Below are 27,959 nucleotides of genomic sequence, written 5' to 3' on the forward strand. Positions count from 1 at the left end.
GATTGTTGTACGTTTACCTTGTATCCTGAGACCTTGATGATGCCACTTCTAAGAGGGTTTTTTGTAGATTCCTTGGGGTTTTCTACATAGACCATCATGTTATTGGCACATAGAAACGGTTTTATTTTTTCCTTTCTGACTTGTATGCCCTTTATTTCTTTTACTTACCTTATTCCAGTGGCTAACAGTTCTAGCACTATGTTGAATAAGGGTGGTGAAAGTTGATGTCCTTGTCTCCAATTAGGGGGAAAGCATTCAGTCTTTCACCATTAAGTATGTTAGCTGTGGATTTTTGTAGATTTTTAAAAATCAAGTTGAGGAATGTTCTCTCAACTCCTATTTTTCTAAGACTTTTTTTAGAAACATGAATGGGTGTTGAATTTTGTCAAATGCATTTTCTGCATTGATTGATATGGTCATGCAAAATTTCAGAATATTAAACAAGCCTTGTGATTGATTTCAGAATATTAAACAAGCCTTGCACCCCTGGAATGAGCTTTAATTGGTCACAGTGTATAATTCTTTTTATATATTGCTGAATTCTATTTGCTAATATTTTATTAAGGATTTTTATGTTTATCTATATGAGGTATTATTGGTCTGTAGTTCTTTCTTTTTTTTCCTTCCTTCCTTCCTTCCATTTCCCATTACTATCTTGTTTGTTTTTAGTATAAGGGTAATACTAAAATGAATTGGGTAGTGTTCTCTCCTCATAAATAGTCTGGAAGAGCTTTTGCAGAATTCGTATTGATTTTCTTGAAAAGTTTGTTAATATTCCTAGGGAAACATTCTGGACCTGAAGGTTTCTCTCTGGGGAATTTTTAAATCATGAATTATATTTCTTTAATAATTATAAACCTCTTGAAATTATCTAGTACATATTGGGAATTGTGGTAATTTGTGAGTTTTGAGTAAGTGATCCATTTCAGCTAAGTTTTAAAATGTATGGGTGTGAAATTATTCATAGTATTTTCTTATTATTCTTTTTATGTCTGCAGGGCTTATAATGAATGGCATTCTCTTTTTTCATTCCTGATATTGGCAATTGTGTCATCTTTCTTGTTTTTCCTTCAGTTTTTCTAGAGTTATGTCGATTGTATTAATCTTTCCCAAAAAACCAGTTCATTTCATTGATTTTTTCCTATTGTTTTTGTTTTCTATTTCATTAATTGACATTTTTTTTATTTCCTTCATTCTGCTTGCTTTAGATTTATTTTGATCCTTTTTTTTCTCCTTTCTTGAAGTAGGACCTTGTATTACTGATTTAAGACTTTTCCTCTTTTCTAATGTATGTATTTAGTGCTATAAATTTCCCTTTCAGCAGTGTTTTTAGCTATGTCCACAGATTTTAAAATTTAATAATTTTGTATTCATTTTCATTCAGTTCAATGTATTTTTTTTATTTCCTTGAAACATTCTCCCTGATTGATAGATTATTTAGAAAAATAAAATTCAAAATAATGGAATTCAAAATTAATATGAAACAATTATTTAAAATAGCTTAGTGAAGGGGTTCTCATTGTGGAGCAGTGGAAACAAATCCAACTATTATCCATGAGGCTGTGGGTTCGATCCCTGGCCTCGCTCAGGAATCCTGCATTGCCGTGAACTGTGGTGTAGATCACAGATGCGGCTTGGATCTCATGTTACTGTGGCTGTGGCGTAGGCCAGCAACTGTAGCTCTGATTTGACCCCTAGCCTGGGAACTTCCATATGCCGCAGGTGCGGCCCTGGGAAAAAAAAAAAAGGCAAAAAAAAAAATTTTAATAAAAAAGTAAAATAGCTCAATGAAAAATCAAATGCATAATAACAAACACAACAAAAATATTGCATAATCTATATGAGAAAACTTTAAAATGTAGAATAAAACTCCAAAGAAAATTTAAACAAATTAAAAAGTATGTCATATTTTTAAATAGATTCAACATCATAAATATGCAGTTTTCTCTAAGTTAACCTTTTAATATGACTTTTAAAAAGTGCATTTGATTTTTTAAAAACCTAGAGAATCTGATTTTGTAGTTCATGTGAAAAAAAAAGAATAGGAAAATTGTTAAAAATCAAATCATCTGATCATCTGCAGTGATTAAAATGGTATCATACCTGCATATGGAGAGATAAACAGATGAGTGTAGTAAAAATCCAGAAAATAGACACAAACACATAAAGAATTTAGTATATGATAAAGATGACATTTCAAACCAAGGTAAAAGGTGAATTCTTCAATAAATGGTGTTAGGAAATCCATCCTATATATTTATAAAGTTATAGTCCTCCCTCCTATGATTTCACAATAATTTCCAAATGAATAGACTATTGAAACATAAAAATTAAACCAAAGAAATCCTAAAGAAAACTTGGGAATGCTTAAATACATTCTTGAAAGAAGAGGCCTAAATATGACAGAAGCAGTAATAAAAGATCTATTTAACTACAAAAAAATCTCTTTTCTTTTTTGGTCTTTTAATTATTTTATGATTTTTTTATAAAAGTTTTTATTATAATTTGATTTACAATGTTCTGTCAGTTTCTTCTGTACAGCAAAGTGACCCAGTCACGCATATATACACACTCTTTCTTCTCACATTATCGTACATCATGTTCTATTACAAGATCATGTTCTATTACAAGTGATTAGGTATAGTTTCCTGTGCTATATAGCAAGACCTCTTTGCTTATCTATTCTAAATGTAATAGTTTGCATCTGTTAACCCCAAACTCCCTATCCATCCCATTCCCTCCCACCGCCCACTTGGCAACCACAGGTCTGTTCTCCATGTCTGTGAGACTGTTTCTGTTTTATAGATAGGTTCATCTGTGCCATATTTTAGATTCCACAAATAAGTGAAATCATCTGGCATTTGTCTTTTTCTTTCTGACTTACTTCGCTTAGTATGAGAATCTCTAGTTCCATCCATGTTGCTGCAAATGGCATTATTTTGTTCTTTTTATGGCTGAGTAGTATTCCATTTTATATATGTACCACATCTTCTTTATCTGTTTGTCTGTCTATGGACATTTAAGTGTTTCCATGTCTTGGCTATTGTGAATAATGCTACATTAGACATAGGGGAGCATGTATTTTTTTTTTTGAATTGTAATTTTGTCCAGATATATGCCCAGGAGAGAGATGGCTGGGTCATATGGTAGTTCTATATTTAGTTTTCTGAGGAACCTCCATACTGTCCTCCACAGTGGTTGTACCAGTTTATAGTCCCACCAACAATGTAGGAGGGTTCCCCTTTCTCCGCACCCTCTCTGGCATTTGTTATTTGTAGTCTTATTAATGATAGTCATTCTGACCAGTGCAAAGTGGTACCTCATTGTAGTTTTGATTTGCATTTTTCTAATAATTAGGGATGCTAAGCATTTTTTCATCTGTATGTCTTTGTTGGAGAAATGTCTATTTAGGTCTTCTGCCCATTGAAAAAACTTTTTTCTACATAGTAAAAACACCATAAATAGAGTCAGAATAAAATAATGATATGGACAGTTTGCATCTCCTCTTCTTCTTCTTTTTTTTTTTTTTTTTTTTTTTTTTTTGTCTTTTTGCCTTTTCTTGAGCCGCTCCCATGGCACATGGAGGTTCCCAGGCTAGGGGTCGAATTGGAGCTGTAGCCACTGGCCTACACCAGAGCCACAGCAATGTGGGATCTGAGCCACATCTGCGACCCACACCACAGCTCACGGCAACACCAGATCCTTAACCCATTGAGCGAGGCCAGGGACCGAACCTGCAACCTCGTGGTTCCTAGTCGGATTCGTTAACCACTGCACCGCAACAGGAACCCCTGCATCTCCTCTTCTAAAGAGGTAATTTTCCTGTAAATAAAAAGTGTTTTCAATGGATAAGAATAAACCAACTACCCAGTAGAAAAATAGGAAAAGAATAGAACAATTCAAAGAAAAAGAAAGTGCTCAACCTCATTCATAAAAAGAGAACCACAGAGGAACACCAATTTCTGTGCATCAGATTGTCAAAGGTTAAAAAATAATAACACGGCATGTTGGAGGAGTGGGAAACAGGAACTGTTGTAAATTGCTAATGGGAGTTTAAATTGTGAAAACTTCCATGGAGTACAATTTAGCCACATTCCCTTTGACTTAGTAATTCTGCCTCTGAGACTTTAATCCTAAAAATTATTTTGCAAATGTGAGAAATCATACTTGTCCAAAGATAGGAATGGCAGCAATTTTCCACATCCAGTGAGGAGAAACATCCTAAATGTCTATCAGTAGAGAGTTGAGTTAATTGTTTATATTCATGCAGTGGAATACTATGCAGCTGTTAAAAGTAATAAGGCAGCTTTCTATGAATTAATAAAAAAAGATATCTAAGGTATTAACTGAAAAAGGCAAGTTAGGAGAAAATGTTATAGTATGCTATAATTTTAAAATGTGTCTGTGTATGCAGAGACAATCTCTAGAGGGATACACAAGAGTCTGGTAACAGTGGCAGGGGTTGGATGAAGAGGGGCTCAGTGTGGCTGGGCAGCTGTAGGACAAATATGAGAAATCATACTTTTGCTGTACACCCTTTTGTATATTTTGAGTTTCTTATCATGTGAAGGGATTGCCTAATCTAAAAGAAACTAATAATTTTTAAGTGTTTAAATAAAAACCACACGTGAGAGTCCTAGAGAGAGAGAGTCCCTGTTCCCTGAGCTCAGACTCAATATCCAGGGGGAGGAGGCACATGAACCAGGACGCAGGAGAAGTTTGATTTTATACTTCTTCAGAAATAGGCACTTAAAGGATCATGGAATTCCAAGGTGAAAAAGTGTTAGCAAGTCTCCAGACCCTCTTTCCTTCTGTGGCAGAGGGAAGGACAATCTGAGAATAAACATTTGCTGAGAAGTCTGTAAGTACTCTCCAGGCAAACATTTAAGCTATGGACAACGATAGGAACTCCCATCATGGCTCAGTGGAAATGAATCTGACTAGTATCCATGAGGACGCAGGTTCAATCCCTGACTTCTCTCAGTAGGTTAAGGATCTGGCCTTGCTGTGAGCTGTGGTGTAGGTTACAGACTCGGCTTGGATCTGGCATTGCTGGTGGCTGTGGTGTAGGCCAGCGGCTACAGTTCCGATTTGGCCTCTAGCCTGGGAACCTCCACATGCTGCAGGTGTGGCCCTAAAGAAAAACAAAACAAAACAAGAAGATATGAACGCCAAGAGAGAGCAGTTTGAGAGCAGGTAAGCAGCCCCCGGCACTCCCTTCCCTCATCAGTTTGATGAGCTTTGCCTTCTTCTTGTCAGCGGAGCATGTGCCACTGCCCACTTCACCGCTCTCCAGTTCAGGCCTCATTCAGGGAAGCCAGCAGGTGTTTGGCTTTCTGGAATCTAGAGGCAGTGCCTGCACTGCCTAGTACCTAGCCACGGTCCCCATCCGTGTCTCAGGGCCACTCTTCTTGCAGCCTAGAGGGTATCAGGTGTCTTTCTTGATCCCTGATTGTCCCCAGAGCATCAGCTGTCCCTCCTGGAAACTTCCTATCCCTGGGTCAGCTGAAGAGTCTACACTCTGGGTTCAAAGCCTCACTTCTTATTTAACCCTGAAGTCCTGTGGAGTGGTGATAAAGATATTGGGGTGATTGTCATCTCACCCATCTTCAAGGGTTCTCTGTCTGTCTTTATAGCTGTCCATCTATCTTCAAATCACAGTTCTCATTGGATCTTCACAGCAACCCCATAGGGCAGATCTGATCCCCAATTTTCAAATGACAGAAAAATATTTATAACAAGATTTGTTTTCCAAGCACTTCCCCACACATTATGTCATTGTAGCACCCAATGCCCTCACATAGGTGAGGAAACAGAGATATAAAAGATGAGAATATTGGTGATGGGTTTTTATTTTTTGGCCATACCCACAGCAAACAGAAGTTCCTGGGCCAGGGATTGTACCTGGCGCCACAGCAGTGACAACACCAGATCCTTAACCCGCTGAGCCACCAGGGGACTCCTAAAAGATGAGAATATTGGGAGTTCCCTGGTGGCCTAGCAGTGAAGGATTCGGCATTGTCAGTGCTATGGCTTGAGTTCGATCTCTGGCCTGGGAACTTTCACATACTGTAGGCGCAGCCACCAAAAAAATGAGAATATTAAAAAGGCAGCTGTGGAATAATGGGCCTTTGGGATGAGAACATGTGGGCTTGAATCCTGACTCAAAGGATTCTTTACACTTTGCGTGTACATTCTGTACACGCAAAGGATTCCTCTAGGGTAAAGTGGGGGTAATACTATCTGTATCCTTGGTCATGATAATGACTTGTTGTTGGGATTAAATGACTATGATTCAAAAGCGTTTCAAGAATTAGCATTCTAAGATTTCTCATTTCTCAACTTGTTCTATCATTTAAAGTTTATATTGAAAATGTTTTACAAAGAGGAGAGAATAATATAATGAACCCTATGGACCCACCGCTCTCTTCAGTACAGGACCGGTCTTGTCTCAGCGATACCTCCACCCACTCCTCCCTCTTTTGCTTTATTGACCAGATTTCAAAATAATTTCAAAACAAGTAAGTCCCTAACATTCCCAAAAGGTGACTCATGGGTTATTTGGGGGTTTAAAAATATTAAGGGGAGTTTCCCTTGTGGCTCAGCAGGTTCAGATCTGACTGGTATCCATGGAGATGGGGGTTCTCATTCAGTGGGTTAAGGATCTGGTGTTGCTGCAATGTGCAGTGTAGGTCGAAGATGTGGCTCAGATCCCACATTACTGTGCCTGTGGCATGGGCCGGCACCTGTAGCTCCGATTTGCCCCTACCCTGGGATCTTCCATATGCTACAGGCACAACCCTAAAAAGCAACATATATATATATATATATATATATATATATGTGTGTGTGTGTGTGTGTGTGTGTGTGTGTGTGTGTGTGTGTGTGTTTGTAAGATTTAAATACATTTGTTTCGTTTCAGTCTATTGCAGTCATGATCCTTAATGATGCTCAGTTTGACCAGGGAAACCTTATGCTGGGTAGCTTCTGAGTCCTTTGGCATAACCCTGGTAATCTTTGATACTTTGTTTGCCTGCTTTCATAGTGTGAGAAGATGTTCTAGGCTCATCTTATACCTTTGCTGCATGGGATGTTTCTCCAAGGAAGCCTGATTGCTTTGAGAGGAATGGTATATACAGTTCATAATTCGATAGCTAGGGGTACTCATTCCTTGTTTCTGAGCCTTACAGAGCTAGGAAGTGTGTGTGTGTAGGCAGGCACGCCCACATGCATGTGCGTGTGTGTCTTTGTGTGTGGATGGGTACATCTTAGATAAAATATATGGAGTTCATCCTGATGCTCCCAGGTCACAATCAAGACTACAGAATCTCTCTTTTTTTTTTTTTTTCTTTTTGAATCTTTTTAGGGCCGCACCGGCAGCATATGGAAGTTCCCAGGCTAGGGGTCGAATCGGATCTGTAGCTGCTGACCTACACCACAGCCACAGCGATGTCAGATCCAAGCCATGTCTTCGACCTACATACACCACAGGCCACAGCAATGCTGGATCCTTAACCCACTGAGTGAGGCCAGGGATTGAACCTGCGTGCTTATGATGCTAGTCAGATTTGTTTCCACTGAGCCACAACGGGAACTCTAGGACTACAGAATCTTAATCTGTACAATCTCATCAAGTGTACATTTGTATCTCCTTTCAACAGAAAACTTTTGTCTCTCAATGATGTAAATATTATTACTCATTTGGTTTATCCCACCATACACATACAAAAGTCTCAGAATAATAATAGTAATACTGTACTGTCGTCAATAATATGATTATTGAAAACAGTGTTGGAATTTTTGGAGGGGAGGGTCAGGGGATGGGGCAGCTCTGTTTATTCTTATGGTATATCCCTCCAAGGATATATAGTCAAATTATCACGTTTTCATTTCTCTATGTGTAATTCTGCCAACCAACTGGACACATAGACCTATTTGTTGTATTTTCATTTTAGGGATTTCTTTTAAAAATATTAATTGTGTCTTATAAGTATGTCAAATAGTTACATGTTCTAGAGCAAATCCACAAAACAAGGTTTATTCAATGTCCCTGTTTCCTCCACATCACTCCTTTAAATTTTATTGTATGCTTTATCCTTTTATTGTCTTTTCAATGCCAACTAATGATCCCAACGAATGGCCTAGGGGTCAACTGACTGTCCTCTACTTTTTCCCCATTTAAAGATGAAGAAATGGAGGCACATGTAGAGAAGCGATCCACCTAAACAACGTAACAGGCTGTAACTTAAAACCCATGTCTCCTAAAAAATAAAAAAAAAATTAAAAAAAGGAGTTCCCGTCGTGGCGCAGTGGTTAACAAATCCGACTAGGAACCATGAGGTTGCAGGTTCGGTCCCTGGCCTCGCTCAGTGGGTTAAGGATCCGGCGATGCTGTGAGCTGTGGTGTAGGTTGCAGACGCGGCTCGGATCCCGCGTTGCTGTGGCTCTGGTGTAGGCCGGTGGCTACAGCTCCGATTGGACCCCTAGCCTGGGAACCTCCATATGCTGCTGGAGCGGCCCAAGAAATAGCAAAAAAAAAAAAAAAAAAAAAAAAAAACCCTTGTCTCCTGACATGAACCTTAGATCTGCTTTTAATGTGTTATAGATGTATTTATGGTGAACTCAGCTTGTTTGTGGATGGGGAAGAAACACATAATAGGCCCCCTAAGTAAGGACATTAACAAGCTAATTACGAGTACGTTCTCCCTTGGGTAGAGGAGAGATTCTTGGAGATGTGGCTTAACTCCTCTAGGTGACTGGGGAATCAGCAATTTGATTGTGATGTCAGGGCACCATATACTCTTATGGAGAGAGAGATGATTCTGCTCCCCAAGTCCAGCATGCTCAGGCACCTTGCAGAATCTGGCCTGCTTCTTGCAGAGTGCTTTGAATTTCTGTAAACAAAGATGCCTGCCGTTATGCTATGTAAAACGGTCCAAATGGGTGTGGACAAAGAGGTAATTTCCCCGTGAATGAACAAGCTGCAAAACACAAAGCCTTTTTCTTTTTCTTTCCTAGAGTGACCCTGGGGTTCTTCTTTGTGCTTTGCTTTCTGACAGGTTGATTGACTTATGTGCAATCTGGGACGCTGGAGTTTTCCTTCCCGCCGCCGCCGCTGCAGCCTGGAAGGGAGCCCCCTCTGGTGTTCCGAGAAGGAGGCTGAATGAGGCAGAGACAGTGAGTGGGGACTGGGCCTGGGTCCTGGGTCTCAGAGGTGGGGAGGGGGAACATTCTTGCCTCCAGCCCCTCCTCTTTGATGAGAGAAGTGTCAGACCCCAGAATCCGCTGCCTTCTTCCCACGGTCAGTCACAGAGCCAGACCTCAGGGCTGTCCTTGGCAAGGAGGCTGGCATCAGGAAAGCATTTGTTCCTTTTTCTCCAGCAGATGCAATGAGCCCGCAGCAGCCCTGCCATTGTCCCAACTGTTCACCTCCATTGAAAAACTAGAAAACAGCTGTGCTTGTGACCCGCCTCCCCCCTTAGCCTGGCTTCTACAACCTGGGAGCCGCCCGAGTGACAGCTCCAGCATATGGGGGGCAGTCTGAGAATCCCTCCTCTGGGTGGGACATTGGGCCTGGCAGATGGACAGGGCACAGTAAGAGCTGAAGCTGACATCACGGAAGCCATACCCTGTGTCCAGAGTCTGCATTCTGTTCTGGGGTAGAATTTCCTGCTGCTCCCAGCAACTCCTGTTTTAGTCTCAAGACAAGGAGGGCAGGAGAGGACCTGCAAGAAATGGGGGCTACAGTTTTCTTTTCATTTATTTGTCTTTTGTCCTTTTTAGGGCCGTACCCACGGCATATGGAGGTTCCCAGGCTAGGGGTCGAATCGGAGCTGTAGCCACTGGCCTACACAACAGCCACAGCAACATGGGATCCGAGCCGCATCTGCAACCTACACCACAATTCACGGCAACACCAGATCCTTAACCCACTGAGCAAGGCCAGGGATCGAACCCGCAACTTCATGGTTCCTAGTCAGATTCGTTTTCACTGTACCACAACAGGAACCCCAAGGGGCTACCGTTTTAATCAAGGAGTAAGGGGCATTGAATCACAAGCTAGCAGCCTGGAGGCTTCTGAGCTGGGGAAGTCTGACCTGGAGGCCTGAACGGTGTCCGTATTCTTGAGTGTGGGTGTCTCTTCGTCAAAGCTCCCTTTTCAGGATAACTTATGTTCTCCCAGAAAGAGCTGGACATTTGGGATGGAGGACGCAGGCAGGTAGGGATTTGAAAGATGGGAACAGAATATGCTAATGCCGTGGATTTTGGCTCTGGACAAAATCTGGCCCCACTTGCTTTGTGACTCCTGGGAAAGTTTTGAACCATTTGAGGCCGAATGTTCTGCTTTATATAATGGGGATAATAATGAGCATCTCGTTGTAAAGATTAAAGATTAAACATATAAAGAGACCTGCCCTGTGCCTGGCATATAATAGGTTTATATAGGTGTTCAGTAAATGAACGTTCTCTCTCATCATATCAACAGCACCTCACATTTACTTGTTTTATGAAGGTAGTTTCTTTATGGGTTCTTTTTGGTCTACAGGGTCAGGTTGGGGGAACTACGTTGGAAATCCATCTGACCCCGGGGCTTTTTCACCCGCTCCTTGTTAACTAAATATTGAACTTGAACATACTGACAGTGGTGGCAGGGATACCATTCTTTAGCTTTCCTGTACTTGGAGGACTCTGATTGCAAAAGAAGTATGCCAAGTTATTATAATGGGCATGTAAATACATGTAAAACAGCATGGGAACAGATTCCCCTGGCTGGTGCCAAATCGGGGGTTAGTCCAGCTTTGTGTCACTCTGCCCCCTCTCTTGGCACTTTTTCCTGTGCCCTTCCTACTTTCTATCTCTGAACCCCCTAAGGCCCCTCCACCCTCCTCCCTGGACACATACACGCTGGGTTACCCAACCAGATCCCTAGCGGGGGAACCCGGGAGCTCCCCGTTCTCTGGTGATAGCATCACTGCCCAGCAGCACACCTGACTGGCAGCCAGAGTCACGCCCTGCTGCATCCCGCTTGATGCAGAGTACACCTGCTCTAGCCTGCACCTCTGGTCACTTCCAATCTCATACTGGTCCAGATCTTCCGTTTCTACAATGTGTTCATTGACCTTAGTTGTGTCATTTGACCTTCATGACCGTCATGTGGTGTGGGCAAGTCTGGTGTCATCATTCCCATTTTGAGCTTGGGTTTATTCATCAATCATCCACAAACTAATTCAGCGACAGAGCTCATACTACAACTCAGATGTCCTGAATTGTGGGCCGTTTTTCTTGCCGGGACACCACACTGCCTCCTCCAGGCTGAGGCCCCTACCATCAGGAAGGGTCAAAGGGACTTTCACACACATGGAGAAGGAAAGCGTTCTCCTGTGGTGCAGCGGGTTAAGGGTCTGGTGCTGTCACTGCAGGGGTTTGGGTTGCTGCTGTGGCGCAGGTTCGATCCTTGGTCCGGGAAATTATACAGCCCCGCAAAAAGAAAGAAAGAAAGGAGTGCATACCTATCTATGGCTATTGAGGGAATAGTAATTTCTGAGAGGAGGGGTGCTGATGCAGGGTCTTTAGAGGCTGATCACCATCACCACTGTCAGCTCCCTGGTGGTGGAGGGGACAGCGCCGAGCATTTCCCACTTCATCCTCCTGAGCAGCCCTGTGAAGTAGGGCCCATTGCTACCTGCATTTCCTAGTGATGGGAATACAGAAAGCCAAAGGAGCATGCCCAGAGCACCCCAGCTGTGAAAGTGCCAGCACCCAACTTCGAATCCCAACAGTTCCCCAGTGCTGGGACCCACCCAGCTGACCATTTGGGTTTGGGGCAGTGGTATGTTTTCAGGGTAACAGGGCTGTTTCTGAGCCAGTCTCCACCAGGTTCCAGGTAGGCATCTAGTTTTGTCTCCCCATTTCAGAAGCATCAAGTCCTCTGTTTCTCTGTCCTCCTTGCCTCTGACTCTTCTCCTTTTGTTCTGGGCCGCTGCCATCTGGAGCTGCCCCCTACCCCCACCCTCCGGGCCCCACCCCGCCCCCGCATCTGCTCCCAAGCACTCTCCTCCCTCCCTCCCTGCTGCAGCCCCCGCCTGAGACTCCTTCCCACACTCAGACTAATCTCTCCCCTCCCTCCTTCCTCTCCCCCTGCCCCTGGGGCTTCAGCTCCTGAGCCTCCCCAGGCACTCAGAGCAGACACCTGTCCTCTGACGCAAGGCGGAGGAACCACCCAGCGTCCCCAGGCCTTCGATTTCTCACATGGTGCCATTTTGGTTCATTGCATTCACACTCCTCAGCTCCTCTGCCTGTTGCGAAGAAGCCAGACCTTCTCTCTCCAGAAGCATTAGAACAGGCCACCCAGGCCCATCTGGGCTCAGGACACACGGCTCTGGGATGGTTGCAGAAGGACCATGGAGCTGCATCAGGAACTGTGTTGCCGCCCCCTCCTGGCTTGAGACCAATTCTGGGCTCCCGAGGCAGCACCCATGCTAAGCCACCTTCTCTCGGGTGCTGAGATCTGCGGGGCTAGGTGTGGAGACATGGGTGGCGGCAGCGAAAGCTGTCCCCTTCAACAGCTTATGCCACCCAACTTGTTTCTGCTGAGGTGATGCAATCAGTTCTATACGGCTCTCAGTCTTTCCTGCTACCCTCCCAAACCCACCTCTTCACTGGAGGCTAGGCTGTCGATTTTGAAACAGCGTGTCACCCCGTGAGTTTCTGTTTCTAATAGGAGGACCACAGATGGTAGCAAAGGGAGGCCCTTCTACAGACTAGTGTATGCGCTCACTCGGGGCACTAATACAAAGCTTTCCCCCCACACCGCTGGAGCCCACGGTGCCTTTGGTGTAAGCGTCATAGCTGCCAGCACTTTGCACCAGACTTCTAGACAAATGTTGCATCTTATGATGCAGGAGACAACCTTCCCCCTGTCTGTTCCATCTCCCATCCTCCAGGCTCCTGTGTTTTCACATCTCCTCCAGCCTGTAGACGCCTGCCAGGGTGGCAGTTGGATCCAGACCGATGTCTGTGTTGGATGTAAATGCAGAGGGCTGGAGGGAGAGGAGGAACAGATGCTGCTCCCTCCTGCCGTCTTAGTCCTTTCCTCCCTGTGCCTCCTTATCACGTCAGGCAGGAATCTTAAAAATGCCATCGGGGCTGTGCCATCCTTGGAATATCAGCAGCTAGACCGTAATTGACAGCAGGATGGAAGTGGCCTTGAAAGAACTGACCTGGCTGCTCTGGGTTCCACTCCAGCCAGGTACAGTTGACGTCCTAAGTCATGGGCAATTGTGAAAGAAGCTGGCATCAACAAGGGCAGGTTTAGGGTGAGGGTGGGGGACCCCCTCCAGGAGTGGGGTTAAAGAGGCCAGGAGAGAGGCAGGAGAGAGGGGAGCGCAGAGCTGTTTGGGCTGTTCTAGAATCTTGCAGGAGCCTCCCCTTCATTCTTCCACAATAGACAACACCTGTGCAGGTAACCATACATTGGCTCTAAGAACAAATAACTCTTTGGCCACAGAGCTAACATGTGGTTATTAGCACAGGCCTTGTGTATTTTGTAGATCTACAAAGTACGTTTGTGGGTTCAAAAGTCCAGCTTGTTCAACGCCATGTAGCAAAGCAGTGCACCAGCTGTTAACTTGAGGTGGAAGGGAAAAGGATCAATAGTTTTCAAAAGCCAAGTTTGGACCAGGCCCTCCTTGCATTAGATGCTGTACATATACATTATCGGGTTAATTCATTTAATTAATAATCATCACGGTGGAGTTCCCACTGTGGTGTGACAGGATCAGAGGCATCCCTGCAGCACCAGGACGCGGGTTCAGTCCCCAGCCAGGCATAGTGGATTAAAGGATCTGGTGTTGCCATTGCAGCTGCAGTGTTGGAACTGCAACCGTGGCTCAGATCTGATCCCCAGCTGGGGAACTCCTTATGCCTCAGGGTGGCCAAAAAAGAAAAAAAAAAAAAAAAAAAGCAAGTGTATTATCCCACTCAAAAACAAGAAAACTGAGGAGTTCCCATTGTGGGGCAGCAGAAACGAATCCAATGGGAACCATGAGGTTGAGGGTTTGATCCCTGGCCTGACTCGGTGGGTTAAGGATCCTACGTTGCCTTGAGCTGTGGTGTAGGTTGAAGACATGGCTCAGATCCTACGTTGCTGTGGCTGTAGTCGGCAATCTGGGGCTCCAATTCGCCCCCTAGCCTGGGAACCTCCATATGCCGTGGATGAGGCCCTAAAAAAAGAAAAAAAAATGGAGTTCCCGTCGTGGCGCAGCGGAAACGAATCCTACTAGGAACCATGAGGTTGAGGGTTCAATCCCTAGCCCCGCTCAGTGGATTAAGGATCTGGCGTTGCCGTGAGCTGTGGTGTAGGTTGCAGACGCAGCTTGGATCTGGCATTGCTGTGGCTCTGGCGTAGGCCAGTGGCAACAGCTCCAATTAGACCCCTGGCCTGGGAACCTCCGTATACCGAGGGTGCGGCCCTAAAAAAAGACAGAAAAGACAAAAAAAGAAAAAAAAAAGAAAACTGAGGCTCTGCGAGAGAGTGGATGAATTGCTAAAGACCACACAGCAGGTAAATGGCTGAGCTGGGAATGAAACTCAAGCTTGTGGCTCCAAGTCCATGCCCCTCCCATGTGCCCGAGGGATTATAACTTGGCACTTCCTCTTGAAGCTGCATCTCAGAACCCCTGTCTGCTGCCTTTCCCCACACCGAGTCTGCATGGTTCTGCAAAGCTCACAGTCCAGTTAAGGGGCTGGAGGTCATCTCTTTTTCCCCACCCCAAGCTTCTCCAATATTCTTGCCCCCCCCCCCTTTTTCCTGCCTGAGTGGATCCTATGGTTTTCAAATGGCTTTAGAATTCTGGTCTGTTGAAATGAGGCTTGGAATCCCACAGACTGAGGGTGGAGTAAGCAGCTTAACATGAGTGACGTCGTGAGCAGATGGGTCCAGATGGTGGGTCCTCAGATGGACCGGGGGTCTGGACTCCAAATGGACACTCAGCTCAGAGAGCCTGAGAATGCATCGGTCAGTGACTAGAATGAGGAAGCGAAGGTTTGAAAGAAAGGTGGCTAGGGGGTCACCACCCCTTAGAAAAGCTACTGAGAGAGAGATTGAGGTTTCAGGCTGCTCTTTCCATAGCATCCCTTGTACAGCTTTTGCAATTTATTGTAGAGGTAGGGACTAGACTTGCTCTGGGTGGCATACAGGAACTTAGCCCTAGGTCTTAAAAAAAAAAAAAATCAGTATTTAGAGTTTCCACTATGGTGTGTTGGGTTAAGGATCCATTTTGCAGCAGCCATGGCTTAGGTTGCAGCTGTGGCTTAGATTCCATCCCTGGCCCAGGAACTTCTGTATGCCACAGGTGAAGCCATAAAAAAAAAAAATCAATATTCAACAAAGGTTGTAAATCCCCAAACCTAATTTTGTCTTAAATTTTTTATTTCAAATGATAAATTTTACACTTCTCTTCATAAATCTCATAAATTATGACAATTGTTTGATTTCTTTGAACATTGGAAACTGCATATATAAACTTAATCATTTTACCTTTTAAAGTATCACAATTTTCTAATAGAGTCCTTATGTAATTCTTTTTTCTCATTAATATCTAATTTTATACATATTTTTTTGGCTGTGCCCACAGCATGCAGATGTTCCCAGATCAGGGATCAAACCTGTACCACCACTGCAGTCAGATCTTTAACCCACTGGGCGACAGCAGGAACTCCATAGTTCATTCCTTTTTAATGGCTGAATAATATTCCATTATATATACAGGTATACCACATTTTATTTCTCCATCAGCAGTTTATGGACATTGGGTTGTTTCCATCTGGGCTATGTCCAGTTATGCTGTTATGAACCTTCATGTACAAATTTTTGTGTGGACATATGTTTTTTGTTCTCAGAGGTGGATTGCTCGGTCATAGGGTAATTCTGTGTTTCACCTTTTGAGGAGCCCTAGATCTTTTCATACTAAATCCAAGCCTCCCTTTCAGGCCTTCTACCTTCAGTGTCTGTCTTCTCTTCCCTAGGTCCCTCCTTCTTACCCTCACAGATCTTGGGCCACACACTAGGAGCCATAGGATCATTGTCACACAGGACTCTGCTTACTTCCCTCCAGGCTTCCTTCTTCTGAGCCATTGCCCTTTACTAGCAGGCCCAGGGGAGCAGTTCTGCTAGCCCGGTGTCTTCTTCCCCACTTGGATGGGGGTTGGGGAGCTTCACAGCCCTCCCTCCCCCCTCCCCAGCTGTGAAGCAGATGTGTGCCTAATTGCTGAGAAACTTTCTCCCTGAGGGTAGAAGACAGGGAGATGAGTGAGAAGCCAGTTTTTTTTTTTGTTTTTGTTTTTGTTTTTTTGTACTTTTTAGGGCTGCATATGCAGCATATGAAAGTTCCCAGGCTAGGGGTCCAATCAGAGCTACAGCTGCAGGCCTACGCCACAGCCACGGCAACACCGGATTCTTAACCCGCTGAGCAAGGCCAGGGATCGAACACGCATCCTCATGGATCCTTGTTGGGCTTGTTATTGCTGAGCCACAACGGGAACACCAAGAAGCTGGTTCTCGAGTTGTAGAGAGGTAGGGCTCCTCTTCTCTTTCCTGGAGGTGGCAGAGTTCCTCCCCCCACTCGAGGGAAGTCCTGTGTCCTCAGCTGATGTCTCCAAGGTGGAGGCTGTCTTCGTACCCCATGTATAAAGTTCTGTTTCCTTTACAATCTGCTCTACCTGCTAATCTTTATAAGGAGACTGGTTAAAACTTAGTTAACTCTGAGCAGGATCAGAATGATGGAAATTCACAGATATCCACAAACCTTATTGAAGGCAGCCCCTGCACAACATGTCAGAGCAGCTACCCAGCACCCACACTGACTGCATTTGAGAGCCTTTTCCATTCTGCTTATGTTTTCCAGTCTTGCCTCTTGGGGGATGAATGAATAAGCAATAATAATAAGGAGAAAACGCACAGCCCCCAAGAACCTCTGCAAGCTGACCTGGCTGGATTGTAGCACCGATGATGTCCCAGTGTGCCCAGCCAGCCTGAGGGGTGGGCTGTCCAAGGCTGGGCTGTGGATCCAGCCACCTGTATTTGGGCTGCCTTGCTGTGCCAGGCTAGGATGTGTCAAGCTCTAGTTGGCCTGGGATCAAAGAGACAGAATGAGGCAGCAACCCCACTTCCTCCACATTTCCAACTGTATGGACAAGGATGTTCATTGCCGCACTGTTGTGATGGGAATAAAAATAAATGAAAATAGCTTAAAGGTCCAGTACAAGCAGATGGTTAAAACATTTGTGATCGATGCATGCAATGCAGTTCTGAAGAAGAGTGCAACAGGTCTGCGGGTCCAAGCTCTGCTGACATAATGACCCAACCAGCTATGCCCTGGCAGCAAGGCGCATGCATGCCCACCTTAGAAGGGGGGCGCTTTCTTGGTGGGTGCAGCCTTCTTGTAGTGCCTGGTTGCCTGGAGGCTTGTGAGGGTGCCCTGCAAGCGCTTCATGCCCCAGAGAGCCTGGGGCGAACTTGAGAAATTCACTAGATATTCGTGGTGGGCACCTGGAGGGAAAGGTCTCTTCCTCTTTCTTCTTTCCGTCCCTCCCCGCCCCCCCCCCCAACTTAATGAATAGCCAAGTGGTTCAGGTTTCACCCTATAGATTAGTTCTGGGTGTTGAGCAGGAAACAGCTGTTTTCAGCCAAGTCCTTAATCCTGAACCCAGGTGTCCCCCACCACCCCCTCCCTAGGCGACCCGATTCTGCTGTGGCCCCGCCCCCTGCTCCTGCTGAGACCCTATGGCCTCTGTGAACTTAGTGGAGGCAGGGAGAGGAGGAGCAGAGCCAGGACCGCTATCAATGGTTAAACACAGCCCCTCACTCCTCCCAGATCTCTCCTCCTGACAATGCCAGGGAGCCAAGCATGAAACACAGCCGCCCGAGCAGATGGAGACAGCCCCCCTCCAACCCTGAGAAGGGAGGAGGGGGAAGGGGGCTTGAATCCCATATACAAGGTGTCCTTGGCGATAGGAACATCCTAGAAGACAACTGGTTCGACCCCACATGGAGAAGAAGCGGGGTCTCCCCTCCTGGGCACGGGGAGAAGCAGATCTAGAAGCAGGCTGGTGAGTGCTTCCTTTAGGCTGCCAAGTCCTTGGGCCGCTGGAGGGTTTGGCGAGGTTACAGCCCCATAAAGGGAGGATTGCTCTGGCAGACAGGCTTTGTGAAGACGCTGAGACTGTGGTCGTTTTGTGGGGGGGGTGGAGGAGAGATGTCATGCTTCTATGGGGCTCCCTGAAGAGGAAGGCAGGGAGCTGCTCCTTCTTGCAGAGACCCCTCTGTCTTCCTCCTCCACTTGCACTCTGTCTCTGGGACGGGCTGTCGATCATCGATAGGGGGCATTTCGAGTTTCCTAGGAAACCCTTCTGGCCTTCAGATGCTTGTGAGTGGAGGGAGAGAGTGGGCTCGGGTCACCATCTGTTGCATCGTTCCTTCCTTGGCATGAGAGAGGACTGGGAGGTGGGGCCCCTAGGTAGGAGGGGCAGTGGGAAGGAGCGTTCCCGCTCCCGCTGCCACCCCCGGGGCAGTCCCTCTGCTGAAGGTGACCTTAGAACCAGGGCAGCTAAGCCGAAGCCCTCAGGATGAGAACGTGGGGAGGCTGGGAACGGAGGTGGCTCTTCTGGGGTTAGGGCCTGGAGTGGCTGAATGCCTAGATTCTGGGAGCCTGTCTATGGGAGGAGAAAACAGGGTGGCCCTGACTAAGATCAGACAGATGCCTGCAAGGGAATGGGAGAGGGTTTCAGGAAAAAAGCATGTCTGCTGAGCAGGGTCAGGGGTTACCTCACGGGAGGCTGAATAGATATTATTATTAGGTTATTGCTATTATCTTTATTATTCAGGCTTATCCTGTATCACTTTTATCCGAAGTTATTTAATCAGAGAATTACAATATATCATTGATGGGATGTGTATCTCTCAGTAAAAGGGAATATCTGATAAGATGGCTCATCCCACCAATATTTATTGTATTGTCTCAGTACAGAGGGAGGCAAAGCATGGACCCTGACCTCAGGAAGCTCAGAGTCTGATGCAGGAGATGGACCTGGGGACAAATAATCCCACAGGCAGGAGGAAATGACCCTGCAACAGAGCATGCTGGGGAAATTGCAGCCTACTTTCAGTAGGGTCCGAGTCACAGAGGGCTTGCCCCTGAGGGTCTCGGTGAAGAAGGGAATTTGCACTGTTGAGAGGTAAGGGGGTGGCACTTCCAGACCACGGGAAGTGGGGGCAGGGATGGCCAAGGGAGTTGCCATCTGATTGGTCCTGGGAGTGGTAAAACCATGGGGCTGGTCCTGCAGGAGAAGAGGTTGCAGCCGAGAGCCAATCACAGGGGCCTACGTGGTGCAGAGTGTAGATTTTTGTCTCTTAGGCGAGCTCCTGGACCATTTTTTTCTGCAAAACAAACATGATAGAGGACAACCGCAGGCAGCACACGCACTGGCTCTTTTCTCTCATCTTCAAGAAAGAAAATGACACTCGTGAGAATGTGGTTGTGATAGCAGGAATCTGAGCCCCTCTGATTTACATTTATGTTTAAATCATTTGCACCTGGTCCTGCAAATGATTTAAACATAAAATATTGGGAATGAATGACTTGAGAAAATCCTTACATCAGAGTCCTGAGTTCCAGCTAAGAGGGCCTGCCTCCCTGTCTGCACAGAGCCCCTTGGCCCAGCAAGGGACCCATCTGAACTCTTTTCAGATCTCATGCACATGGCCCTTCCCACTCCTTATTTTGGTGTGTCTCTAGTTCCTCTTTTGTTTCAGCTCCTCTCTCTGATGTCTGAACAGGTTGCTTCCAGACAGCTATAGTAATAAACCCTGTTGTGTGATTTTTTTTTCTTTAATCTAATGCAACATGGTTGAGCTTTGCGTTGGCTCTGTTGGGCTTTTATTATCTCTCTGTTTCCCCACAATATCCTGTAGCAGTGATGTGTGAATATATTTCTTAGTCAGTTCTTGTGGTATTATCCTCGTCATTTCATTAGTTTATTCTAAGAGCTAGTTGCTGGCATGTGTCCTTGTCACACTAGTCTGTTGCTATATGTATCCCTAGGCGGTAATTCAGGAGCACAGCCTCAGACCACCCCATAGAGCTGTTGTGTTCACAGGGCATTTTGAATTGAACATGTATTTTTTTTAATTGTTTATTTATTTTTTAAATGGTTTTTATTTTTTCCATCATAGCTGGTTTACAGTGTTCTGTCAGTTTTCTACTGTCCAGCAAGGTGATTCAGTCACACATACAATATACATTCTTTTTCTCACATTATCATGCTCCATCATAAGTGACTAGATATAGTTCCCTGTGCTGTACAGCAGGATCTCATCGCTTATCCACTCCAAAAGCAATAGTTTGCTTCTATTAACCCCAAATTCCCAGTCCATCCCACTCCCTCCCCCTTCCTCTTGGCAACCACAAGTCTGTTCTCCAAGTCCATGATTTTCTTTTCTGTGGAAAGGTTCACTTGTCCTGCATATTAGATTCCAGATATGTGCTATCATATGCTATTTGTCTTGCTCTTTCTGACTGACTTCACTTAGTGTGAGAGTCTCTAGTTCCATCTATGTGGCTACAAACGGCATTATTTTGTTCTTTTTTATGGCTGAGTAATATTCCATTGTGTATATATACCATATCTTCTTATCCTGAATTGAACATTTTTGGCTCCAAGCTCATAATCTCCCTGAACCCCAACTCTTCTCAGGTGGCTGTGGGGTGAGAATGCTGAACCCTAACTGCTTCATGTAGGTCCCCAGTACTTGTCCTTTTGGAGGAAGAATTCAGCAATAAGACTAAAAATAGCGAGGCAAATAAACTGTTTATTAGGAGAGTAGAGAGAGAAGATAGGTGTGGAGAAAGCACAGGCAGGCTCTGGTGAGGGGAGGGTATAGAGAAAGAGACACAAAGAGAAAGAGCAAGAGGGGAAGAGAGCAACACGTGCTTTGGAGGTGGTTTCCCTTACTGGTATACTGCGAGTTCCTGTTGTGGCTCAGTATCCATGAGGATACGAGTTTGATCCCTGGCCTCGCTCAATGGGTTAAGGATCTGGCATTGCCGTGAGCTGTGGTGTAGGTCACAGACTTGGCTCGGAGCCTGAGTTGCAGTGGCTGTGGCGTAGGCTGGCAGCTACAGCTCCAATTCGACCCCTAGCCTGGGGACCTCCATGTGCCGTGGGTGCGGCCCTAAAAAGACCAAAAAAAAAAAAAAAAAAAATTCCTGGGATGGGGCAGTCCTTCCAGGTCTCTCTGGCCAATCATTTTGCTCTGCCTGGTCTGAAGTCGACATTAGGCCTGACTCAGGGCCCTGTGTGTGTGTGTGTGTGTGTGTGTGTGCATCTTTTAGCCAGGATGGGTTCTACGCCTGGGTTTCTGAAAAGTTGACAGGATGTACTGTGGTCTGGGCCCATCCCTTCTCTGACCCCTGAGGAACCTTTCTGCAAATGTGTAGCTCCAGTGCTCTCCTTGACCTCAAGGATGAGAAATGCGTGATCTCTTTATCTTTTATCCAAGCAGGACGCAGCTCCTCCTTGCACCTGCTGTAACCTTTATCTCAAAGTATCTGTCCACAGGGATCAGATTCCAGCTGCTTGGCTTGGGACCCATCTACCTCCTGCCTCACAACCACTTCCAGACTTTTCCCCTTTCTTTATTTTTGATGCCAGTAATGTGTCATCCTAATCCAGTTTCCCAACCTACAGACCTTGATGCCGTCTTCCTCCTCATCCTCCACTATGCATCAGTCATCAGATTCTAACTCTGTTGATTCTAACCCGGAAACCATCCTCAAATCTCACCTGGCACTCCCACACTCTCTTTCACAACTGCCCAGGGGCACCGGCAGAATCTGGAGCTGGGGGAAGATGAGTGGAGTGACAGGGAGAGGCGGCAAGGTTTGAGAACCCTCACCCCTGAGCTTTGCTCCCAGAGCAGCAGGATGCTGTAGGGCAGAGAGTGGCCCTTGGCTACACCCCAGACCAACCAGCAGATGGGCTGAGCATGGAGAGATCACAGCCCCCCTCTTGGACGTAGGTTAACCTGATAAAGGACGGTGTGTAGTGGAGTCACTTGAACAGTGAGATGGTTCACGTTGTATTATGCTTCACGTTCCTATGCATTATTCATTTGATGCTCACAACCACCATCTGCAGCAGGCAAAGCAGGAATATTTATTTCCATTTTTGAGATTGATTAAAAAAAAAAAAAAGCTGGGAAAACAAGTAATTTACAACAGATAAGGGGCAAGGCAGAGACCTTTCCTTGAAACTTCTTTTCCATCAATTTTCCCTGCCAGGGATCCTGCCAAAGCACTGGGGACAAAGAAATGAGCAGGGCAGGGTCTGAGCCTCAAGAATTCCACAAAGAGGAGAAAAAGCTGAAACCAGTGGTCAGCAAACTATAGACCTTGAGCCAATTCCAGCCCACTGTCTGTGTTTGTAAATAAAGTGGGGGTTTTTGTTTGTTTGTTTGTTTGTTTTTTGTCTTTTTGCCTTTTTTAGGGCCGCTCCCATGGCATATGGAGATTCCTAGACTAGGGGTCTAATCAGAGCTGTGGTGATTAGCGGAAACGAATCTGACTAGGAACCATGAGGTTGAGGGTTCAATCCCTGGCCTGGCTCAGTGGGTTAAGTGCCCAGCGTTGCTGTGAGCTGTGGTGTAGGTCGCAGACACAGCTCGAATCCTGCGTTCCTGTGGCTGTGGCGTGGGCCGGCAGCTACAGCTCTGTTTGGACCCCTAGCCTGGGAACGTCCATATGCCTTGGGTGAGGCCCAGGAAAGACAAAAGACACAAAAAACCCCACAAAAACAAGAGAAAACAAAAAAAGTTTTCTTGAGAAGAGATGGAAAAAAAAAATTCAGGTATATATAGGGAGGCTCTGGGATCATTCAAAAGAATGATCTTTTGGTTTCGTTATGAGAGAAACTTGAAGATATTTCTCTGCTGAGGCAGGGAGCCAGTTGAGAAGAGTTTGGAAATTCAGAAGAGAGCAGGTAATTTATGGCCTGGGTCCCTGCCAAGGAGTGGTACTGAGTCCAAGCAGAGACGGGCAGTAAGTGGGAGGGATGCTTTTTTAATACACAAAGCAGAGGTAGAGTGTTCCCGTCATGGCTCATCGGTAGTGAACCCAGCTAGGGTCCATGAGGATGCTGGTTCGATCCCTGGCCTCACTCAGTGGGTTAGGGATCCAGCATTGGCATGAGCTGTGGTGCAGGTCACAGATGTTGCTCGGATCCTGTGTTGCTGTGGTGTGGTGTAGGCCAGTGGCTACAGCTCCCAATCGACCCCTAGCCTGGGAACTTCCATAGGCCGAGGGTGCAGCCCTGAAAGGACAGACAGACAGACAGAGGAGATAATAGGACACTTATGTGTTCAACCAACAGCCAACATTCTAGGGGCATTTCTGATTCTGATAGCTCTATCAGTTGCCAATAATAGAAAACAACTCCAACTGGCTTTTTTTTTTTTTTTTTTTTTTTTTTTTTTGTCTGCATCGGCGGCATATGGAAGTTTCTGGGCCAGGGATCAGATCTGAGCCACAGCTGCAACCTGTGCCAGCTTTGGCAACACCAGATCCTTAACCCACTGCGCCTAGCTAGCCAAGGATCAAACCCATGCCTCAGTATTGATCTGAGCCGCTGCAGAGACAATGCCAGATCCTTAACCCTCTGCACCTCAACGGGAACTCCTCCAGGGAGTTTTTAATGTAAACGTACTTGTAATTTAAAATCCCCAAGTAGGACTTGCTTCAGGAAATGCTCCGTCAGCGACTCAGACAGTGACACGAAGGATTGGGTCCTCTCGTGTCTTCTCTTTGCCTTCTGCAGTGTTGGATTATTTTAACATTACGCTCAGAAAACCCCCTACTGCCTCTCCCCAAAGTTCCATCCTTTCCCCTTAAAGGTGTTCCTCCCTGGATCTCTATCAGAAGAGAGAGAGAAAGGAGTTCCCATCATGGCACAGGGGAAACAAATCCGACTAGGAGCCATGAGGTTGCAGGTTCGATCCCTGGCCTCGCTCAGTGGGTTAAGGATCTGGCATTGCCATGAGCTGTGGTGTAGGTCACAGGCGCAGCTCGGATCCTGCCTTGCTGTGGCTGTGGTGTAGGCCCACAGTTGTAGCTCCGATTTGACCCCTAGCTTGGGAACCTCCATATGCCGCAGGTGCAGCCCTAAAAAGCAAAAAAAAGAAGAAGAGAGGGGGAAACTTGTCTTTCCCAGAGTTTTCAGCAAAACTCTCCAGGAAGTGCCCTGCCTCCAGCTGGACCAGATGTTTATTCCTACCTAAATCAACTGTAGCAGTGAGAGGTGGAGAAGGCCGATTGTTTTATTCTTTTTTTGGTCCTTTTGTCTTCTTAGGGCCACACTGTGGCATATGGAGGTTCCAAGGCTAGGGGTCTAATCAGAGCTGTAGCCAACGGCCTTCACCAGAGTCACAGCAATGGGGGATCCGAGCCGTGTCTGTGACCTACACCACGGCTCACGACAACGCTGGATCCTTAACCCTCTGAGCAAGGCGAGGGATCAAACCCGCAACCTCACAGTTCCTAGTCAGATTCGTTAACCACTGAGCCACGACGGGAACTCTGATTGTTTTATTCTAATCGGAGCCCAACTCTGGAATTGAGGTAGATCACTCTGAGAAAGAGGTGGCAATGAATTCACTGAAGAAAAATATGAATACTAGTTTGGAGTGAATCGTATCCCCCAGAATTCACTTTTTCAAGGTTCACCCACAATGTGATTATATTTGGAGATGGGGCTTTTAAAGAAGTCATTAAGGTAAAGTGATGTCACTGGGGTGGGTCCTAAACCAGTAGGACTAGTGTCCTTGTAAAAAGAGGAAGAAACAGCAGGTGTGCTTTGCCCTTTGGAAAGGCCATGTGAAGACACTGCAAGAAGGGCAGCCCTGTGTGAGCCAAGGAGAGAGACCTCAGGAGAAACCAACCCTGCTGACACCTTGACCTTGGGCTGGGCCAGCTTCCAGAACTGTGAGACAATGAATTTCCACTCTGTGGTATTTTGCAGTGGCAGTGCTAGCTGATGAACGCAGGCACAATGGATGAGAGGAGGCGAGCAAAGATGTTCAATAAAGCATCAAGTCATTCCTACTGGGTCCTCTGCATGTTTGGCATTGTGAAGGTTGGATAAGACACTGTCCCCAGAGTTCTCTGAGGGCACAGAGGATGAAGACCTAATCCAGCCTTGTTGGAAAAGGGTGGCACAGGGAAACCAAGGAAGGCTTCCAGAGGAGGTGTCACCTGCCTTGAGCCTGGAAAATAGCAAAAAAGTTGGTGAAAGGACAGAAAAGGCAGACTAGGAAAAGAGAGTGATTTATATAAAGGTGGTGCAAAAATGAACAAATGAAATGAAGCAGAGGCTATTTATTCAAAGTGAGCTGTAGCAAGGGAGTCAGCCACCATCACTCTCTTTGGCAGAGACTCAAAGGTAGAGATGGGGAGGCCAAGTTTATAGTGAAAGAAAGGGAAAGTTTCAGGTATGCTTGACTGACATGGGCCCTTGGAGATGGGCTCAGTAGAAGCAGGGCATCCTATGCGATTTTTTTGGGAAGCATATCTGTCTTTCCCTGGTTAGTCTTGGGTTGGAAATACTGGCAGAAAAAAATGGAGACCTACGGACACTGCCCTAGTCCTAAGCATTCTGGGCTGACAGCTACAGAGGCTGCGGGCCAGGCTTCCACTATCATAGATGGTGTGGCTGTGTGGTCCTCTCTCAGTGGGGTAGATGCGTGAACCAGGACTGTTCACGGACCTAGACAGTAGAGGGGCAGGGGATGAGACTGGACAGTTAGGCAGGGGCCTGAACACAGGGGGCTTCAGATGGTTTCCAGTGCAGTACAGTGGCCCATCTGTTGGGCAGATCCTCATGCTTGTGCACCCGTGTTTCTGCCTTTGGTAAGTTAGGCTGTTCCTCGTTATACTAACAGAATCTTTTTTTCAAATAAAACCTTATGCAAAACAAGGACTGTGTGAGTTCCCGACCTGCTGCAGCGGTTAAGGATCCAGGGTTCTTTCTGCAGTGGCTTGGGTTGCTGCTGAGGCACAGGTTTGATCCCCAGCCCAGCACAGTCGGGTTACAGATCTGGCCTTGCCACAGCTGTGGTGTAGGTCGCAGCTGCAGCTCAGACTCAGTCCCTGGCCTGGGAACGTCCATGTGCTGTGAGTGCAGCCCAACACACACACACACACACACACACACACACACACGGTCCCTTGGAGAAGGCATGAGATTCAAGAAATCTTCCATGGCTACCCTCTCCACCCTGCATGCTTTCTGTGAAACCCCAGGATGGCCTTGAGGCTGTTGCTTTGGGTGATTTCATTGAAATGGTGGTGAATTTCTGGGTTTGGAAGCTTGGGGGCTGGCCTCACCCCCGAGGCTGCGGTACCTCCTACAGAGCCTCCCTGTTTCTACTGTTGTCCATCTACACTCCACCCTCCACAGAGCAGGCAGCATGGTCTTTACAAACAGATCTTCTCAGGTCAGTTCACTGCTTAGAACCTGCAGTAGCTTCCCAACATGTTTAATATAATTAGAATATAATTTGACTCCTTACTTGGCCTTCAGAGCCCTCCGTGAGTGGACCCTTGCTTCGCTCTCTGACTGTGAGTTGTTCTGTTCCTGCCCATGTGCCCTCTAAGCTGCAGCCACACTGGCTTCTTTCAGTTCCTTGCATGTCTCCACCTGCTTCCTGCCACAGGGCCTTTGCACAGGCAGTTAGTGCTCCCAGCCTGGAATGTTTTTCGGACCCGTCTTTACAAAGTTGGCTCCTTCTTGCCGTTTAGCTCTTGGTCAAATGTCACCTTTGCTCAGAAGCCTTTCTTGACCCTTCAGTTTCCTTTATAGCATCACCCCACTGTGGTTTCCCTTTTTTTAGACTTTATTTTTTAGAGCACTTTTAGATTGACAGCAAAGTTGACCAGAAGGTGCAGAGATTTCCCATTTGCCTCCTGCCCTCACGCATGTACAGCCACCCCACCATCATCATTCCCACCTGCGTGGTACATTTGTTACAATTGTTGAACTTTGATGCATCATTAGCACCCAAAGTCCACAGTTTACAATACGGTTCACTCCTGGCAGTGTACATTCTGTGGTGTTTCACAAATTATAATGACATGTATCTTATGATTATAGTATCACACAGAATACTTTCACTGCCCTAAGAATCTCAGTGATCTGCCTGTTCATCTCTCCCTGCTCCAACCCCTAATCTTTTTCACTGTCTGCATAGTTTTGTCTTTCCCAAAGGTAGTTAGAACCATACAGTATGTAGCTCTTTCAGATTGGCTTCTTCTACTTCATAATATACATTTAAGTTTCTTCCATGTCTTCTCATGGCCTGATAGCTCCTTTCTTTTTCGTGCTAAAAATATTCCATTATCTGGATGGACCAGTTTATGCATGCGCCTACTGAAGGACAACTTGCCTGCTTCCAAGTTTTGGCAGTTATGGAAAAGGCTGCTGTGAACATTGTGTGTAGGTTGGATTGTGTTTTCTTCAGGGCTCTTGTGGCTGCCTGATTTTGTTGTTGTTGTTGTTGAACATTTATTTCCTGTCTTCCCGCTGGAATGTAAGCTCTTGGAGAACAGAGAAACCTCATCTCTTTTCCCTGTTTATTCTCTTGACCAACCCCTGCCACCAGGTCTGATAAGCGAGTGGACGGCCGCCTGACTGCTGCCCCAAAGTCCAAGGTGGATTATCCTCCAAGGGGCGTAGAGCTGCCGACTGGGTCGGGTCTCACCACAGCCTGTCTTTCTTTTCTTCCCATCACTTCAGATGTGCTGTGACCACCGAAGCAGCCTGTGCAGAATGGGGCTGTGGGAATGTGGGGAGCTCCCGGCGGCGGCAGCAGCTTGCAGGAGCTGAGGGCCTCTCATCCATCTGCCAGGCACAGC

General features: G+C 46.1%; 1 protein-coding gene across 50 annotated transcripts in view; it reads left to right on the top strand.

The window, feature by feature from the left end:
- The window catches only part of NFASC (neurofascin), a 212,422-nt gene that overhangs the window by 93,836 nt on the left and 90,627 nt on the right, over window positions 1–27,959 (top strand). For all 50 annotated transcript variants that reach the window (XM_084976689.1, XM_084976706.1, XM_084976701.1 and 47 more), the window contains one exon: window positions 9,060–9,177. In XM_084976689.1, coding sequence (XP_084832815.1) covers window positions 9,060–9,177 — 118 coding nt within the window. The remainder of the gene's footprint in view (window positions 1–9,059; window positions 9,178–27,959) is intronic.

This window comes from Sus scrofa, chromosome 9 (assembly GCF_054392235.1).
Source record: "Sus scrofa isolate SSC_HxYL_T2T_F1_AM1 chromosome 9, Sscrofa_HxYL_maternal_Yorkshire_Landrace_v2.0, whole genome shotgun sequence".
Lineage (NCBI taxonomy): Eukaryota > Metazoa > Chordata > Mammalia > Artiodactyla > Suidae > Sus > Sus scrofa.